At 43.0% G+C, this 19,935-nt stretch overlaps 1 protein-coding gene across 1 annotated transcript; it reads left to right on the top strand.

The window, feature by feature from the left end:
- The first annotated feature begins 222 nt into the window (after positions 1–222).
- On the top strand, positions 223–19,506 carry Sqle (squalene epoxidase). Its single transcript, XM_006990658.4, has 11 exons — positions 223–1,324; positions 3,158–3,410; positions 9,705–9,885; positions 11,680–11,776; positions 12,570–12,683; positions 12,769–12,940; positions 13,438–13,533; positions 14,854–14,996; positions 16,107–16,203; positions 18,098–18,185; positions 19,035–19,506. The coding sequence occupies exons 1-11, from the start codon at positions 1,037–1,039 to the stop codon at positions 19,225–19,227; spliced, it is 1,722 nt and encodes a 573-aa protein (XP_006990720.1). The 5' UTR covers positions 223–1,036; the 3' UTR covers positions 19,228–19,506.
- Positions 19,507–19,935: the final 429 nt, after the last annotated feature.

Here is a 19,935-nt window from a genome sequence, read left to right as displayed (position 1 = left end):
CCGGCGCCCACCCCACGCACCCGCCCCGCACCACGCAACATCGCCCTAGAGCCTCTGCGACTGGCGCCGCGCGGAACGAGCCGCCCGCCATTGGCCAAACGCTCCATAGCGCCATCTCAGCCTACCGCGCGGTACGCGCTCTCATTGGCCCGGGGCGGCGTGGGAGGCGGGGTCTGCCCGCGGGGCGGTGCCGGGCCCCGGAGCCCCGCCCCCTGGTCCCTCGGCTGGGCCGAGCCCGCCGGGTGGTTGGAGCGCGTGGGGCCGAGGTGCGAGCGGGGCGCGCGGTGGTTACTCTGGTTACTGTCCGCGAGGGATGCTGGCGACCTGGCGGTCCGGCGTCGTCCTCGCCGAGCCCTGACGGACGCTCTCCGGAGACAGCCATTCACCCTCGAGGAAGGCAAGTGGCGGTCGGGCAGGTTCCGGGCCGTGACTTCGGGGCTTGCCCAGGAGAGGTCTCCGGGGAGAGCTGCGCCGCCCCGCTCCAGCCCGGCTTCGGGACTCCGGGGCCGGGTCTTCTGTTGGTTGGAGAAGGCTGCCGGGCAGTGTCGCTTAGGGGCGGCTTTCCCAGCACCCTGATCCTTCTTCGCCAACTCCTTCCCGCCGAGCCCCTGCGGCTGCTGACAATAGACCACTTAGAGCCCGAGGAGCGGACATCCAAGTGTACGCACAGCCACACTCGTACCCCCTCCTCTGCCCAATAGCGAGATTGAAAGAGAGAGAGAGACCCGTCTGTCAGCTGGCCGAATGATCTGATCAGGAGCTGTAGGCAGGCTTTAAATGCTGCTTTCTAAGTCTCGGACAACTTAAGATACATTTGTACTCTCCATGGTTTCACGAATTGATCTCGTCTGACTCTGAAACTATTGACAGGAAGGAGTTGGGCCAGTGTCCCGCGCCCCCTTTTGACAACTACATTTTGGAGAGAACGTCTTAATCACCAAAACCCTCCCGAGGAAAAAAAAAAGACACCCCCCCCCAAAAAAAAAAAACCACAAAAAACCAAAAATCCTCAGCCACCAAAGAAGCCTTTTGAACCATGTGGACTTTTCTTGGCATTGCCACGTTCACCTATTTTTATAAGAAATGCGGGGATGTCACCCTGGCCAACAAGGAGCTCCTGCTGTGCGTGGTGGTGTTCCTGTCTCTGGGCCTGGTGCTCTCCTACCGCTGTCGCCATCGAAACGCGGGCCTCCTCGGGCGCCAGCAAAGCGGCTCCCAGTTCGCTGCCTTCTCGGATATTCTCTCGGCTTTGCCTCTTATTGGCTTCTTATGGGCCAAGTCACCCCCTGAGTCAGAAAAGAAAGAGGAGCTGGAGTCCAATAAGGTAGGCTGATTCCACGGTGGGCAAATGAGGGGCATCTTATTTTAAACTTAAGATCGGGGTCACTGAAGTTTACGGTTTCATGAAAAGGCAAGCAAGTGACGACGGCTTAGAAACGTCACTATTCGCATTTGGTTGATTTTTTTTTTTTTTTTAAAAAGTTCCAGATTGTGATCTTTGATTTTTAGGAAAGATCAAGAGGGTTTTTTTCATTTAGTGTTGGCTGATCCTTAGATAAGGGGTTGGATATTGATTTGATAGGAAATGTTAGCATTTCATTTGGCGGACAGAATCAGGGTGGCTTTTCTTTAAATCCTTGGATAAGGATGACATTGGTACCTGAGAAAAAATTATTGTGTGGCAGGTAAGGCCACTTAGAAAAGTGACAGCTGACTGGGGAAAGGGACAGAACAGTTTGAAAGGCAATACAAATGCTCAATGCTTTAAAGGCTTGGGCAAAGATCCTCCCTCCTGCTAGTCTTTGAAGTAATGAATAAAACCAGTGCAGTCATGTCCCGAGTCAATAACTGAACGATGGTCCTGTGTCCAAGACCGGGTCTTTAAATACTCATAATGTTATTACTGCCAGGGAAAGATGGAGGCCGCTGGGGGCCAGATAAGAGGGGGAACAGTAGAAGCCAGATCAAGTGGCTATTTGAACTTTCCCCCCAAGAACACTGGAAAGACTTTAAGAGTGAGAGTAACAATGCTTGATTTTTAAATAACAACAACATAAATATTGCTATGAGACTGTAGCAGGGTACCCAACTTGGCATAGAAGATAGGGCCAGATAGAATGAGTTACCCACAGGGCAGCACAGGCTTCTGGGTCTGCTCCATTTTGTCATGTCCACAGTACAGGTGAGCAAAGTTGATAGAAGAAAGGGACTTGGCTCTGAATTTTAGCTCTGCCACTTCTGGCAGTGACACTTTGAGAATGGGCTGATTTCTGTAAGAATCAGTTTCTGTTCTGTTAGATGAGTGTGTCACCACCATGGCTTGTAGACAGGGAGTTAAGTGACTTCTTATTTGCAGAGTGCCTGGTGCATCACCATCTCATAAGTAACCAGCTGTTCCCACTAGTCTAGAGTTGGTCTGTCTGTTAGGAGCCTTTTGGGTAGCACTGCCTATTCGGGGGCATGGCAACTGGGGGTTGGAGACGAGGCCTTATTTCTCAAGGTGGAAACTCCGGTATTTGTATTGTAGAGAACGCCCCCCTTGGGGTTGAGTTCTAGTGCAGGGGGCTGGAGTACTATGGCTGTCACTGTGCTGTGTAGAGAATTTGTGGGGTAGGAAAACTGGGTTGTCAGCCGTCAAGCTGCTTTCGTTTCGTGACCACTTCAGGCTTTCTCCTTACCTGGAGACGCGGGAGCTGCTGGAGGATGTCGAGTCTCACTGATGTATGGCAAGTCAGAAGTGAGAGACCTGCACCTGTAGATGCTCAATATGTGCTCGCAGAGTTGAGTGGTTAAGTGATGGGATTTGTCCTAGGTTGTGGCTTTGAATCTCACTATAGACGTTTATAGTATCTGGCCTGGTGTGGATTTCTAAATATGCCCATATTATACAATACTTTTTAATTACTGTGTCCAGAAAAAGGAACATATGTTTAATTTTATTGGGATGTATGCATTTCTGTTTAGCCAGTATTTTGGTACTAATTTTTTATATATGGTCTGGATTTAAGAACATACCATTGATTTGGTTTAATGATGTTTGCGGTCTACCTTTTGCTCAAGATGTAGAAGTCCACTAGTTTATGTGGTAGGGATATGATTTAAGTCAACAGATTTGAAAGCATAATAGCTTTTTTTTTTTTTTTTTTTTTTTTAACAGTGCAGAAAAGAAATCAACGTTTCAGAAACAACATCATCAGAAGCAGCTACCTCAGTATCGACATCTTCCCTGAATGATCCGGAAGTCATCATCGTGGGGTCTGGTGTACTTGGATCTGCTTTGGCGACGGTTCTTTCCAGAGATGGAAGAAAGGTGACGGTAATCGAGCGAGATTTAAAAGAGCCTGACAGAATCGTTGGTGAACTCCTGCAGCCTGGCGGCTACTGTGTCCTCAAAGAACTGGGCCTCGGAGGTAGGTCTCTCCGATTCTCAGGAGGGAGATGGTGAAATAAGTGCCCTTCACCTTAGACTACTGTGCTTTCCTCCTTTCCTTATAAAATTCACATTTGCTAAAAACGATGTGAAACAAGAGCAAAGGAGAAAGGAAACATTCGTAGTATGAGAAGAAGAGGCTACCTAGACATAATGAGATAATGAAGTGTCTAAAAAAATGTAATGTCAAAAAACGAAGACATTAAATTCAGTACCCAGAATATCGTTTTTAGAGTGTGTAATATGTTCCTGGTGTGGTGTTGTTACCTCCGATCTTCTTAAGAACTTCTTACATTCAGCTGGGAAATGTTTGTTTACTGCTGTCTTTGAATGAGGTGTTATAGTGAGTCCAATGTGTACTGATGATCAGACAGATAAAGTAGAGCACAAAAGACAACCAGCTGTCAGGTGAGTAGCCTCCTGCCTGGTAGGAATGGAAAGGTGACGCATTCGTCAAAAGCCTTGGTTCTAGAGCTCGACTGCCTGGGTTGGAGTATCAGCTCTGGCTTTGCAAAGCTGTATGGCCTTGCCTGGTAACTAACTTTAAACCAAGTAGCTTAGCCTTCTGCGTACGATTTGTTCCTTCATTTATAAGAAAGGCATTCGAAGACTCTCTGCTTCACATATTGTGAGAATTAAGTGAATTTGGACACGTAGACCATTCCAAACAGTACTTGGTGCGTTGCAGGCTCTGTGTTCTTGTCTTCTGTTTTGTGGAGGGAACTGGAAAGGAGGCAATAGAGAAAGCGGTGGTGATGGAGCGAGAAGGTGACTTGATCTGAAGGTTGGAGAGGGCCAGAAGCGAGGTCACGGAGGGAGGGCTTCCTGAGCAGAGGAGCAGGAGTGTGGCATGAAGTCCTTCGCATTGGAAACAGTGGCTTCAACTCCCCAGCAGCCGCTCACTTGACACAGCACAGTGTAACTCATGTCATATCGTGCCTCAGTGTAGCCATACATATTTCAGTCTGACGGAAATGGTTCCCCCTTTTTTTTTTGGTGGCCCTAGGGCTCAAACTCAGGCCCACACATGCTAAATACATATTTGACCACTGAGCTACATCTCTACTTCTGAAATTTTTTCTATTTTGCTTTTTAAAATTCTTGTTATGTCTTTACCAGTTGAAAGATCACAATTCAGAATTCACCTTGTAGTTCTTTGGGTCACAAGTTGCCATCTATCTACAATGGTGTTTGGAAAAACCCATGGATACAGTATGAAGAATAGACTATAAGCTAGGAATGGTACCACACATTTAATCCCAACACATGGGAGGCACAGGCAGGTGTATCTCTGAGTTCAAGGCCAGCCTGACCTACATAGAGAGTTCTAGGACAGCCAGGGATACATAGAGAGGCCTTGTCTCAAAAAAACAAACAAACAAACAAACAAAAAAACAAAACCCAAAAGAATAGACTATAAGGCCAGGCCATGGTGGCACACGCCTTTAATCCCAGCACTCAGGAGGCAGAGGCAGGTGGATCTTTGTGAGTTGGAGGCCAGCCTGGGCTACAGAGTGAGTTCCAGGAAGGGCACAAAGCTACACAGAGAAACCCTGTCTTGAAAAACCAAAAAAAAAAAAATAAATAAATAAAATAAATAAATAAATAAATAAATAAATAAATAGACTATAAGATTGTGATGGTGGGGTAGCAAGGGTCAAGTTAGGAGTCTGGGAGAACTCATTCTGAACCCAAATTAAAGATGGTGTTGGTTTTAACTGACATGCTGACTGGTAACAAATTATAGTGGACACATGATAAAATTAAGAGATACAGATTACACACACACACACACACACACACACACACACACACACACACACACACGCCCCTAGGTTTTTTTCCTTAAGCGATAGGTTTGAAAGGCATGGGTATATATGTACCAGGGAGGGAAGGACAGCTGTGCCATGTTTACTGATCAAATGCTGGGTGAGATGAGTGAAGAACCATCACCATTGGACTTGGCAGTCTATGGGATTGACAAGAAAAGCCAAGCTGAAATGAGAGGAAGACTTAAACGATTAAAACTAGAAAACTTTTTTCCCTTCCTTTGATGTTGGGGATTGAACCCGGAGACTTGGGCTTACAAAGCAAGCACCCTGAACCAGATCCTCACTCAACCCATAGAAAATTATTTTTTTTTTATGAGATTTTAAAACTTAAGAAAAAAATACTATTTTATGTTTGAGTGTTTTGCCTACATATATTCTGCGTATTACATGTGTGCCTGGTGCCCAAGGAAGCCAGAAGAGCTTGTTGGATCCTCTGGATCTGTAGTTACTGATGGTTGTGAGTACTGAACTGTGGTCCTCTGGAAGAGTAGCCAGTGACCAGGCAGCTGAACCATTTCTTCAGACACTAACTTAATGGCAGAAAACAGAACTAGAATAAAATTAGATAGGAATAGGAGGCCAATGCAGGTGTATTTGATATTTGATATGAGTAATTTTTATGGAAATGTATGCTAAAGTAGGGAAAGCTGATACTGTGGCTGAGATTGGCAAATATAATTTTTAAGGTGATGAATATACTGAGTTCCACAATTTTATTGTCAAGGTACATGGATTCAACCATCACATTATACCTATAAACACATAACAATTGTTAAGTGTCAGTGACAAGTACAAAAATAAACATATAAGCTTTCTCCCTGAAATGTCATCCCTATTGTTATCAGCTAAGAGGAAGCCAGAAGTGGAGAGCTCAGGGCACAGTTGACTGCAGCCACACTTGAATCAACACACAGGCTGGCTGAGAATGACCCTGCCAACAAATACTTTTCAAACATTGACAAATAGGTTTTGTTCTACTTTCTGAGACTACCTCTTAGTGGATGTTACAGAGGGAATGCTAAAGGATAATATATTTTTTTAAAAAGTAGATAACATATATGAAGATCAGAAGGACTAGAGAAAAATCAGAAAGAGCAGAATAGCAAGTTGGGGAGTGAGTATAATTTTTGATTGCGAGATTACCTTTGATTAAAATGAGTGAGGAGAGTAAGCGTTGGAGATGTCAGGAGATATGAATTCCAGGCCTAGCTTTTGCCTTCTGGGAAGAGCTGTCAAGCCTGCTTGACTTGACCTTCATGTTGTGAGTGGAGGAAAGCCAACTGGAGAAGGTGGCAGATAGTGTGAAGGAAGGGCTCGATCCTGTGGGCTTGTGTTGTCCACTGTAAAGCTCTGCCTGTTTGTTTTTTCTCCAAAGGGAAGCTTTTAAAAGTGTGTGATCAAGAATATCATCTAAAACTATATTCTGAGTAATATAAAAATATAAAAAAGATCATGGTGTGGTAAGGCAAGGAAGAAGGTTATCTGGAAGCTGTTGCGCAGTCAGTCAGGGCTGATGACATTAGGACACAGTCACAATAGGAGAGGTGTGTGACCCAACCTGGGAATTTACTTTGCAGGAAGAGTGAGTAGAACCTCCTGATGAGTCAGATGTTAGGTGTGAGAAAGGGGAGGGCCATAGAAGTTAGGTAAGGTGAACTGTTGCCAAGAAGTCCAGGACTGAGGTCTGGGATGTGCAAGTAGAGATCAGTGAGGTGGTGGGGAGCCAAAGCAGGTCCCAGAAGAAACAACCCAGAGGAAAGCAAAAGACGCCATGCCCTCGACCCAAACAAAAACATGGCTTTGCAAAGAAGGAAGCTTCCATGGCTATCCTTTTAGGTTCCTTACAGGACGGACCATCTTGCACTTCAAGCAAATGTGTCAATATCCAGAAGCAGGATTTTGTTAACCTTATCTTTTAACTTCAGCCAATCAGAAATGATTTCAAACTAAAGACTAGACAGTATTTTATGAATCTTAGCCTCAGGAAACAGCTGCATGGTTGTGGCTACAAGTCCCAGTGGATTCTTTTTATTTTTTTTAAGATTTATTTGTGTGTGTGTGTGTGTGTGTGTGTGTGTCTGTGCGTGTGTGTGTGTGTGTGTGTGTGTCTGTGCATGCATGTGAGTACAGGTGCCTGTGGAGGAGTTGTACCCCACACCCCTGGAGCTGGAGTTACAGGTGGTTGTGAGGAATTGAGCTTGGGTCCTTTGGAAGAAGAGCAAAGCATACTCTTAACTGTTGAGCCAGTCTTTCAGCCCATCCAAGTTTGTACTGGGGACAGTCTTCCAAGTATTTATGCAGTCTATGTTTACTGTCACCAATAAGAGTCCTTTAAACATTAACTATGTTTACTCCCCTTAAGGTTTGATGAGCTACGTATGATAGAATTTCTTGGAATGGTTACATTGCAGATAAAGGCTTTCTAATATAATATCAAGTGATCCATCCTGGATTGTGGACTGATTGCCATATAGATTGCACTTAATACCCATAAGTCTTGTAACTAATGCATTATAACTTAAGTTCTGTATGCCTATACCATGTCTAGTATCTAGTATTCACTACCTTCAACTTTATTTTCTTTAGCATTATCTTGGGTTTTGTTAGACCCTCCACCCTTTTTTAAAATATAATTTAGAGTCAGATTTTTTTAAGCTTTATGGAAAAACAACATACCCAAGATTATGATTTAAAAAATGGAATATAGAGTTCAATTTTGGGAGAATCGACATATTTCAGGATAGACTTCTTATCCATGAAAGTCCTGTGTTATGCACATACTTAATTTTTTTATGTATTTGAAACTTCCTGTGTCTCCTGTGGTTTTTTGATAACGTTTATTTCTAGAACTCTCGTTTAGCTTTTGACTTTCATTGTTTTGTTGTTGGTTTTCTTCAGCTTGAAGTTCAGAACTTTGCATGAAGTCAGAACACAAAGCTGTGTTTGGATTTCTTTATTTTGTTTTTTTTTGTAGATAGGGGGTCAGGGTATGTAGCCATGGCTAGCCTGGAATTTACAATATAGACCAGGCTGGCCTCAGAGAGATCTGCCTGCCTCTCTACTGGAAGGAAAGGTGCTCACCGCCATGCCAGGCCTGGATTTCTCATGTGTGACTGTAGTGGATGGCTTACTTCCATACACAGGATAATTGTGTGCTGCTCTTGCAGAGGACCTGGGTTTGGTTCCCAGCACTCACACAATGTCTTAACAATCATCTGAAACTACACTTCCAGGGAATCTGATGCTCTCTGGACTCCATAGGTACCAGGCATGCATGTGGACACACACATATGTGTAGGTAAAACAAAATAAAAATGAATGACATATTAAAAACATGAATTTGGCCGGGCGGTGGTGGCGCACGCCTTTAATCCCAGCACTCGGGAGGCAGAGCCAGGCGGATCTCTGTGAGTTCGAGGCCACCCTGGACTACCAAGTGAGTCCCAGGAGAGGCGCAAAGCTACACAGAGAAACCCTGTCTTGAAAAACCAAAAAAAAAACAAAAAAAACAAAAAACAAAAAACATGAATTTGTTTTGATCCTGGGACAAATCTTTTCAAGTTTTGTCCTACTCCCAGTACTGAAGTTTCAGGCACATGCCAACACTCCAGGTTTATTCCAGTTTGTTCACTGCCTCTATACTACTTTGTATGAATCATTGCTACACTTTTTGTTAGTTTTTGCATATTAATATTTTTAGTGAGTAAATTTTATGCACAAATAGTGATGCTTTCTTTTATTTAATATTTTTCCTAAAACACTTAATTGCCACTAATTTTTAAATTTTTCAAAATTTCAAATGGCTCTTAAAAAAATATATATATTATTGTCTTAAATGTAAAAAAGCTAAGAATGTCTTGCTTTCTGGTTTAGATTTACTAAAATTATTCTGCAGTTTATCTTGAATCAATTTTCAAATACAGTAGGAACCATCCACATTTAGGAACTAACCATTCTGTTTGGTTGGGGAAATCTACTTTTCATATACTGAAACTTTATGTATAAATTGGGGCCTTTAAAAATAGTTTTACTGAAATTTTATTTTTTTCTTTCCCCTCCCTCCTCTTTTCTCCGACCCTCTTCCTGTGTTTCTACATTGGGATGCATGTTAAGGAGGATCAGCTGTGTTCTGTAGCTTTGTGAAGAGAGCAGATTCACTCAGGGAGGATGGTGGCTTATTTCATTTTGTGTTGCTTTTCTTGATTGTGTCTGAGGTGAAGCAGTCACAGACCCGAATGACTGCTATTAACTTGAAATGCAGCTGTGGATTTGTCTTCTGAAAACATTGAAGATTTTTGTAATAGTTGTATCAGTTGTTTAGTTCTCCAACTGGTTTTACAGCTTTGTAAGGCAGAGCTTTATTTTCAATATCTGTGTCTTGGTGCCTTTCTTGGTAACTCTCAGCATATTACTAAAATTGTTTGAACTGAACTTTTTTGCAGATACAGTAGAGGGTTTTAATGCCCATCTTGTACACGGCTACATAGTGCATGACTATGAGAGCAGGTCTGAAGTTCAAATCCCGTACCCGGTGTCAGAGGACAACCAAGTGCAGAGTGGAGTTGCTTTCCACCATGGCAAATTCATCATGAGTCTCCGGAAAGCAGCTATGGCAGAGCCCAAGTAAGAGCACAGCTTTGAACAGATAATGTGACGGAATCCAACCTGGGCCCTGGCGATGCTTAACCAGAGAGTACTTCCTGTTCTCGCAGAGGACTGGAGTTTGGTTCCCGGCACCCAGATGGCTCACAACCACCTGTAGCTCCAGATTCAGAGGGTCTGATGCCCTCTCCTGCCTTCCTCAGGCATCTGCACACATGCTCATGTGTAATCAAATAAAATATGTCCTTTTCTACAAGCGAGATTTCATCAGTGTTCATGAAAATTTTTGGCATGGTCTAGATGGCATAGGTATAATATAATAATCCATAATTAAAATATGTTCAGTGCTTCTGTAAAGAATATTAAGAGAATTTTACTTTAAGTAAGAATTAGATGATTATTATTTGATTGAAATTTAGAGGCTGGGCTTAAGTGGTGTAGCTAGAGCATCTGCCCATGTGTGCCCATTTGAGTCTGTGTTTGTGGTTATAATACCTTTTCTAGAAAGAACAGAGGACGGCCAGAAGAAATCCCTGTTCTACTTTCCCTGAGAACCCAGTCTGTCAGGACTGGCTGCTTGTCTTGATTCTTAACTTGTATTTGCCTGTCATCTTTTAGTGCTAGTTAAGGAAGTTCTAAATATGAGAGCACCCATGTGGTTGACAGGCCTGTGTGTTGACAGAGTGAAGAAGTCAGTGGACTTTTCCTTGGGGCTAAAATGTTTGGCGTGCACAGAGGTAGAGTGTTCATTGTGTAAAAGTGGGAAAATGCCTCAAATAGAAAAGTTAGGATCTTTCTGACAGATAGGATTACTTTTTAAATTTGTCATATGCTATTTATATTTTAAAAATATGTAATCAATTCTTTGAGAATTTGATACATGCATACAGTATATTTTGATCTTATTTACCCTGATTCCTCCCAGATCTACCCCGCCATGTCTTTATCACTCCCACCTTCATGTCCTTTTTTATTTTATTTTTTAATGGCTCACTGAGTACAATTTGTCCTGCTTATATACTCATGGATACGAGGCTATCCATCAGAGCATGGTCAACCTATCAGATACCACAGCCTAACGAAAGCCGATTTTCTCTTCCTGAGCAGCCATCAACTGTTCATTGCATCTGTGGGCTGGGTGCTCCCGAGTCCCTCCTCTCCATGCTGGATGTGGAGCGGCTTGTCTTGTGCAGGCAGCCGCAGCCGCTGTGGGCTCAGGAGTGCAGGGGTCCCACTGTGTCCTCCCCAGCCTTTGGCTCTTACACTCTGCCTGCTCTGTGCAGTGACTTCTGAGCCTAGGGAGGGGCATGATATAGATGCCCCATTTGTGGCTGAGCGTGCCATGGACGCTTACTCTCTTACTTTTTGACCAGTTGTGAGTTTCTGTATTAATCACTGTCCACTGCACAAAGAAATCTCTGATGAGCTTTTCAATTTCAATACTGTGTCCACTTAGCAAATATAATTACTTTTTTCCAAATATAATTACTTTTTTAAATAATTCTTCCTGTTTATGTCTGACTGTATTAGAGTATTTTCTCTGTATTCTTTTTTTTAATGAATGATTAAAGACATGATACAACTTTAAAAATACTTTAAGAATAATTACATTTGTAATATGTGTTTGTTGTACATTACAAAGGGAAAACTACACACAATTATACACATGCTGGTGGCTTTTTGCTGTGTACACACATGCACATACATGTGTCCTATTCCTGTGAGTGCAAGAGGTAGAGAGTAAAGACTGTATCATAGTTAAGGGCAGTTGCTCAAGTGTGATCCTCTAGCAGCGTATTTCTGTTCCTCCGTTAGTGTCAAGTTTATAGAGGGCGTCGTGCTTCAGTTACTGGAGGAGGATGGCGCCGTGAGAGGAGTGCAGTACAAGGACAGGGAGACCGGAGACACCAAGGTGAGTGAGATCTGCACACCTTACAGTTCTGTATGAGTGAGCGTGTGTGTGTGTGTGTGTGAGTGTGTGTGAGTGTGTGTGTGTGTGTGTGAGTGTATGTGTGAGTGTGTGTGTGTGTCAGAAGACCACTAGTGCTGTTGGTTCTCTCCTTCCACTTTATGTGGGTCTCAGGGATGGCGCTGTGTGTACAGTATTGTTACTGTACAAGTTGTTATAGTCAGAATTAGGAAAATGTTGAAAGCAAGTAACAGTCAAATAGTTTCTAGTTTATGCTAATGTTGGTCTGTTAAAGAGAAAGAGGCGGAAGAGCCCTTCTAGACTGTTCTACAGGGTCATCCCTTCCTAGAAACTGAACTTTGATAGGGTTACCAGGTGTTCTTTGCTCACAATGTAGTAATATCAATACACATTGTCATGTGTTTGAAACTACATCTTCTGTCTGGCCGCTCATTAAACAGCACCACGTGAAAGTAGGTAATTTGATAATGAATCTGGGTAGTTGTTAAAGTTTGTGGTAAGTTTCAGTCTTCCGTGGCCCATGTTTGCCTTGAAGTTCTTCCTCTTGTCCATTATGGTGGAGAGTTTTGATAGTTTGGGTGCAAAGGGAGATGACCTCCAGGGACTCAGGAAGTATCGCCTTCAGGGCTTCATTCTCTTAAATCCACAGGATGCTTTGGTGCCTTTTGTAAGAACATACTGTATTTAAGTATTTTCCTGAGCACTCTTTGTTTTGGAAGGACGGGCCTTTGGGTGCATCTAACCATTGGCTGGGTGCTCTTCCTCTGTGTTGCAGGAGCTCCGGGCCCCTTTGACGGTTGTTGCAGACGGGCTTTTCTCCAAGTTCAGGAAGAACCTCATCTCCAACAAAGTTTCTGTTTCCTCTCATTTTGTTGGCTTCCTTATGAAGGTATGGAGGAGTGGTAACTGTAGAAAAATACAAGTCACCTGAAATTTGAAAATTATTACAATATTTTCTCTTCCTTTATTTTTAGAATGCACCACAGTTTAAAGCCAATTTTGCGGAGCTTGTTCTGGTCAATCCAAGTCCAGTTCTTATCTACCAGATTTCAGCCAATGAAACCCGAGTACTTGTTGACATTCGTGGAGAAATGCCAAGGAACTTAAGAGAATACATGGCTGAACAAATATACCCCCAAATACCCGGTAAGAAATAGATGTTCCTTTCACTGTAAGCTATCGTCTGCAGCCGGGCTCACAAAGGCCTCTTCCCAGTTCCCTACAGCAGTGTCTAAAGCTGCCCAGGGATAAGCACAGCTGTTTGTGAACTGGCAGTGTATTTCCTGTGGTATCAGAATATGTGGATGGTAAAAGCTAAAGACTGACAGCTGTCAGTTAACATGGTTGCTCCTGTCTCATCTCAGGTGAATTTGAGTCATTTCTTCCTCTAATCTCTGTTCTGTTCAGCTGTATTTACATCTGTTTTCTTTTAGATTCCTTAGTCATTCCTTAACATGAATAATGAGGTACTTAATAGATAATTTTATTAATAAAGTAGGTAATTGGTGGCTTGTTGCAAGGAACTGTGTAAAAGACGCAACACATACACAGTTAAGTATTCTTTTATGCCTGATAAGAAGATGTGTGCTAAGTTGACTGAAATGCGCAACACCACTTATTTGGTTGGATGGGATTGATTGCAGACCACCTGAAGGAGCCATTCCTGGAGGCCTCTCAGAACTCTCGTCTGCGGACCATGCCAGCAAGCTTCCTTCCTCCCTCCCCAGTGAACAAACGAGGTACCTCTTAGCATTATTTTATAATGCTGCCATTACTTCAGATGACATGGGATTAGATTTGTGGTCAGGCCATAACATGAAACCGAGACTTGGTGACCTTGGAGTACTTAAGTTCACACAGCCAAAAAGAGCAGGAGAAGGAACATTCGGTACCTTAACGTGTTTCCAACATCAGGGTTTTATTATATAATTATATCATATAATATAATTCCACTCTGGCTTTGTGGAAGACACCATGCAGTCATTCAGAGTACAACAAAGGATTGAAAAGTTACCTGTTGACCTGGAGAAGCCACTTTTCTATAAGAGCATGAAGATGAGTTCACAGTGGTATTGATAACTCCATCACTGGTACCACAGATTCACTGTTTCAGGGTGGCCAGGGCTGGGAGGGCGGTTCTGAAGTAGAAGGGTGGTTAGGGCAGACATTGCTTGGCTATAAAGCTGCACTGGGTCTGGAAGGTGGACAGTGAGAAGAGGGACTAAGAGGTAATGGGATCTGTAAAGCCTGCCCGAGGATGGCTGAGGTATGGTGGCATTTCTAGGACCACAGGTAGATTCCTGTGACTGGCATTTGGGGCAGGTGTCATAGTGATTGACAGCTGGGGTACCGTTGTGTTTTCAATTCATATTTGAAAGGTTTATTATTTGCTTTTTGGAGGGTCTTACCCTGCAGTCCTGCCTGGCCTGAAACTTGCTCTGTAGACCAGTCTGACCTCAAACTCACAGAGATTCACCAGTCTCTGCCTCCTGAGTGCTGGATTGAAGTTGTGCAAGACCATGCTTGGCTAAAGATTTATTTTTATTTTTACTTACATGTGTGCTTGCCATGTGTGTGCAGGGCCTCAGAGGCTAAAGAGGGTGTCGGGATCCTTGGAGCTGGAGCTACAGAGGGGACCCCGTGGGTGCTGAGCACCAAACAGGTCCTCTCTGCAAGAACAGCGAGCACTCTTACCTGCTAAGCCCTCTCTCCAGTACCCACTCTCCCACTTTTTCCCCCCACTTTTGAAGAAAAGGTCTAATAAAACCCAGACTAAAACTATATGATTGAGGATGACCTTGAACTACATACCATATGCCTGGCAGGCTATGTGTTTAATATTTAGTTTTATCCTTATAGACAACAGAACTTATTATATGTATATTTTAATTTGGCCATAGCTTTGTTGAGATACAGGTTGTAAGTTTTTCAGACAGCAAATTTAATTATAATTCATTCTTGGGATATTTTAGCTCACGTCAGTCATAAGTTCGATAGCACTAACTTTTTGGTCTCAAAGAGTTGTGCAGGGTTTCATGCTCTTGGTTCTCCTTCCTCAGGTGTTCTTCTTCTGGGAGATGCATATAACCTGAGGCATCCTCTTACTGGCGGAGGAATGACAGTTGCTTTAAAAGATGTAAAATTATGGAGAAAACTGTTAAAAGGCATTCCTGACCTTTATGATGATGATGCTGTTTTCCAGGTAAGAATCTAGAGTTTTCCTCCCCGCAAACAGCTCAAAATACATTTCTCTCTAGGGCTGAGATGCATGGGACCCTGGTGGGAATCTGTACTTAGAAGTTTGTGTTTTTTTTTTTTTTTTTTGGTTTTTCGAGACAGGGTTTCTCTGTGTAGCTTTGCGCCTTTCCTGGAACTCACTTGGTAGCCCAGGCTGGCCTCGAACTCACAGAGATCTACCTGGCTCTGCCTCCCGAGTGCTGGGATTAAAGGCGTGCGCCACCACCGCCCGGCGAAGCTTGTGTTTTATAATGGTTCTTGTTCAGGTTTAATGAGCCTGATGTCCAAACTGAGACCTACCTACCTACCTTCCTTCCTTCCTTCCTTCCTTCCTTCCTTCCTTCCTTCCTTCCTTCCTTCCTTCCTTCCTTCCTTCCTTCCTTCCCTCTCTCTTTTCTTTCTTTCTTTCTTTCTTTCTTTCTTTCTTTCTTTCTTTCTTTCTTTCTTTCTTTCTTTCTTTCTTTCTTTTTCTTAATTAAGAAAATTTTTTCATTAATTTTATACACCAAGATCCCCCTCTTCCCTCCTCCGGCCCCCCCAAGCCTCCCCTTCCCAACGCACCTCCCCACTTGCCACCATGAGAAGGCAAGGCCTCCCATAGGGAGGTACATCCAGTAGAGGCAAGTCCAAGCCCTTCCCCCAGCCTCAAGGCTGCACGAGGTGTGCCATCATAGGTAGTGGGCTCCAGGAAGCCTGCTCATGCACCAGGGATGGATTCTAATCCTACAACCAGGGGGCCCCCAAGCAGTTCAAGGTCTACAATTGTCTTGCCATGCAGAGGGCCTAGTCCAGTCCCATGCAGGCTCCACAGCCATGGATCCAACTTTCCTGCATCCCACTACAAACTGAGACTTTAATTGGTAGGTTTTAGTACATGTTACACCAAATTGGTCCAGGCCACTCTGCTTGCATCTGTAAGCTTAGCTTCAGTATCCTGTGATCCATTGCTCTGAAAATGAGTTTGGTAATATTGCCTGCAGGTCAGCCTTGGGACAGTTTGAGGAGACTGTAAACATTAGCTTAAGGATTTTTTTCCCTTTTTAACTTTGTAATAAATGGTATTTTTCATTTTTAGGCCAAAAAATCATTCTATTGGTCAAGAAAAAGGACCCATTCCTTTGTTGTGAATGTGCTGGCTCAGGCTTTGTATGAATTGTTTTCTGCCACAGATGGTAAGTTTAGATGTTTTTAAGTGAACATCACTTATTTGTACAGAGTTTTAAGTTTCCTTGGGGTAAGGGACTTAATTACAAAAGTTAGTAGTTACAGTAGTTAGTCTGTAACCACAGTTTACTTAACTTTGCCAACTGCCAATTTGGTAGTTCTTTGTAGTGTCTGAGCATCATGTATCTACCACTTCACCTGGAGGCTGTTGGCTTTCCTGAGAAAACATCCCTAGTGGTATCTCAGTAACACATCCATTCAGTTTCTGTGGTCCAGACTAGAGCAGATAGGTCCTTACATGCTAAAATGCTGATAGAAGGCCTTTCTGGCCAGGTATGGAAAAGCAGTATGACTTTTTACTTCTTACACTGGTTTGAATTTCTTTTGAAGTATTATTTATGATATGAATAGGCGCTTCAAATTGAGGTTGGGGCTTCTTTCCTGCTACAGTTCACAAGTGGCATTCATTAGAAATAGCCATGTGTTTTGTTTTGTTTTCTGTAGCATAGAAAGGTTGGCCACTCTGTCTATAAGTTGAACATCCTAATAATGAAACTTTGAAATTCTGAGCTAGGCATGGTGATGCAAACTTGCCCTCCTGGTCCTCAGGAGGCTGAGGCAGGAGGACTGGGATGTCAGCCTGAGCTACCCAAGATTGTATCTCAAAACAAATGACACTGATCTCGCACTGTCTCAAAACAAATGATACTGGCATTTGTACCGCCTACCCCTGTGTCACACTCAAAATACTAAATAAAAATTTGTTTAAGAAACAGACAAAACAGAGTAAACATCTAGATTTGAGGTGCTTCAAGCTCCTAGCTTGAGCTTCTTTGTGCCTATTAGAAGAGGAGATGGGACAGAAGTGCCTCCCATAGTTGATGGGACGGAAGTGCTTCCCATAGTTGATGGGACAGAAGTGCTTCCCGTAGTTGATGGGACAGAAGTGCTTCCCATAGTTGATGGGACAGAAGTGTTTCCCGTAGTTGATGGGACAGAAGTGCTTCCTGTAGGCGAGAGTCATCCAGCACCAACAGCTCATCTATTGTGATTTGCAAGGCAGAGCTGCTGAATTGGAGCGGAAGTTAAAGTGGCTGCTTGGGCAAATAAGAGGAAAAGAATTTAAGTTTTGAGTTTTCTTAAGTGCTTGAATTCTTACATATCAAAGCTGCCAACAATATTATAGAGTTAATGACAGATCAGGGGAGGAAAAAACTGTATGGAACAAAAGTTTACCATATTTCATCCTTAAAAAAATCTTGTGAAGAAAACTCTAGCTGGGGTGGTGGTGCACACCTTTAATCTCAGAACTTGGGAGGCAGAGGCAGAGGCAGAGGCAGGCGGATCTCTGTGAGTTCAAGGCCAGTCTGGTTTACAGAGTGAGTTCCAGGACAGCCAGGGCTACACAGAGAAACCCTGTCTGGGGGAAAAAAGAGGTTATTTATTGTTAGTTAGTTATTATGTTTTGAAGGCTTCAAAACATATTAAAAAGTTATGTGGATATAAGGCAGAGATTCATTTCTTGATAACTAATGCTAACTCAGCACTATGGGTTAGGCATCCCAGAACCTGGGAATTTTGTTGCTAGTATTGTGTTTTTATAGTAAGTGCTTACAAACTATTTGGTGTCATTTAATTAATTTACAACAAAATCATAACTATTTGAAGGTATCTCATAAGACCTAATACTTAGGTATTAGTAGAATTAACAGAAACAGAGTATTCATACTCATATTACCACTTATAATATTAATTTGAGAATGTAAAAGAACTTCTGTTTGTTGAACTCTAGGACTTTTAATAAATTGTCATGTTTGGCATTTTTATATCTTCATTATTTTTTCTGACTTAATTACTAACGTGCTAAGAAAAGTATGTAATAATTTCTACATTTTCTTTTAGATTCCTTGCATCAACTACGAAAAGCTTGCTTTCTTTATTTTAAACTTGGTGGAGAATGTGTGACGGGTCCTGTTGGGCTGCTTTCTGTGTAAGTTCTAACAGCAGAAGGGGAACAGTTTATGCCAGTCTTTACTCCACGGACATTTAGTTATATTCTCTTACCCATTAGTATCCTGGTCACGAGGAGCCCCAAGAGGCCAGGGTGTGTCTCAGTGGGTAAAGTGCCTGCTGCAAAAGCTTGGCATCCTTAGTTCCATCCCTAGAACCCATGAGGAAGAATGGACTCTACAAAGTAGTCCTCTGACCTCCACATGTGTGCTATGGAGTGTGTGTGTGTGTGTGTGTGTGTGTGTGTGTGTGTGTGTGTGCGCGCGCGCGCGCGCGCGCGCGCGCGCGCACATGCACGTTTAAAAAGTGGCATCAAGTAATGAACAAAGAGCAACAGTTAGCACTGTGCTGTCCTCCAGGATGCAGACACTGATTAGAAATGGAACAAGGTGGCTAACCTGCCTCTCTAAGTAAATGTGAAGCGTGGTTTTCACCTGTGGTGTCTTCACGTCTGATCTACAGGAGCCAAGGATAATGGAGAACTCTGGGTTCAGATACTCATCTCACTGGCTTGAAGTTCAGTAGTAGTTTTGCTAGTGCAGATGTATCCTTGGGAAGTCTGAGAAGTGAAATTCTTCAAGGCACCTCTTACTGATCTGTAATCAGAGTATCAGTACTGATGCCAGACCCAGACTGCAGTGGGCTATTTTGTACTTCATTTTGGATCTCAAGAGTAGTGGAAGAAAACAGCTGAAAACAATGACTTAAGAGTCATTCTTGTCATCAAATGCAGATAAGTCCTCAAGTGTAGATGCCTTAAGCTTTTCCCGATGACACAGAATCAGGACCTCCGTGAGCAATTTTAACTCTGTATTCTTCTCTGTTGCAGACTGTCTCCTCACCCTCTGGTGTTGATCCGACACTTCTTTGCCGTTGCCGTCTACGCCACATACTTCTGCTTTAAATCAGAGCCATGGGCCACGAAACCCCGAGCCCTATTCAGTAGTGGTGCTGTACTGTACAAGGCGTGCTCTATAATATTTCCTCTCATCTATTCCGAAATGAAGTATCTGATTCACTGAAGGGGAACCACGTGGAAGCCAAGTCCATCGGAACTTGCCGAGGATGTATATAGCATAGAACTGTATGACTTCTGCAGTGGCGACTCAAGGCCCAAGCTTGTGCAGAAGCATGTAAATATATGCCTTAATTTACAGTTGAAAATCAAGGGTCAAATAAGCTAGATGTTTAAAAGAATGATTGTTTCCACAAATTAGTGCTAACACTGAAGTTTTTCTTTTGATGTCAGTATTTGGGGTGATTCATTGGCACATGCAAATAAAATGAAGAGTGAACTCTTACACCTGTTTTGTTTTTTGTTGTAGACTTCTTTATATAGCTTCATGGTCACAGAAAGGATAACCCAGGTGGGGCAGAGAGTGCAGTTATTAAGCCTGTTCTATGTATTCACTTATTATTGATTGTGTGTGTGTGTATGTATGCAGGCATACATGGGCGTGGTGCACATGTGTGCATGTGGAGGCCGGAGGCTGACATCATGTGTCTTTTTTTTTTTTTTTTTTAAGATTTATTTATTTATTATGTATACAGCATGTTTGCCTGCAGGCCAGAAGAGGGCACCAGATCTCATTGCAGATGGTTGTGAGCCACCACGTGGTTGCTGGGAATTGAACTCAGAACCTCTGGAAGAGCAGTCTTAACTTCTGAGCCATCTCTCCAGCCCCTCATGTGTCTTCTTAATCCCTCTTCACATTATATATATTTGAGGC

This window comes from Peromyscus maniculatus, chromosome 20, assembly GCF_049852395.1.
Source record: "Peromyscus maniculatus bairdii isolate BWxNUB_F1_BW_parent chromosome 20, HU_Pman_BW_mat_3.1, whole genome shotgun sequence".
Taxonomy (NCBI): domain Eukaryota; kingdom Metazoa; phylum Chordata; class Mammalia; order Rodentia; family Cricetidae; genus Peromyscus; species Peromyscus maniculatus.
The sequence above is the reverse complement of the archived record's forward strand: the minus strand, read 5'-3'. Positions and strand labels throughout refer to the sequence as shown.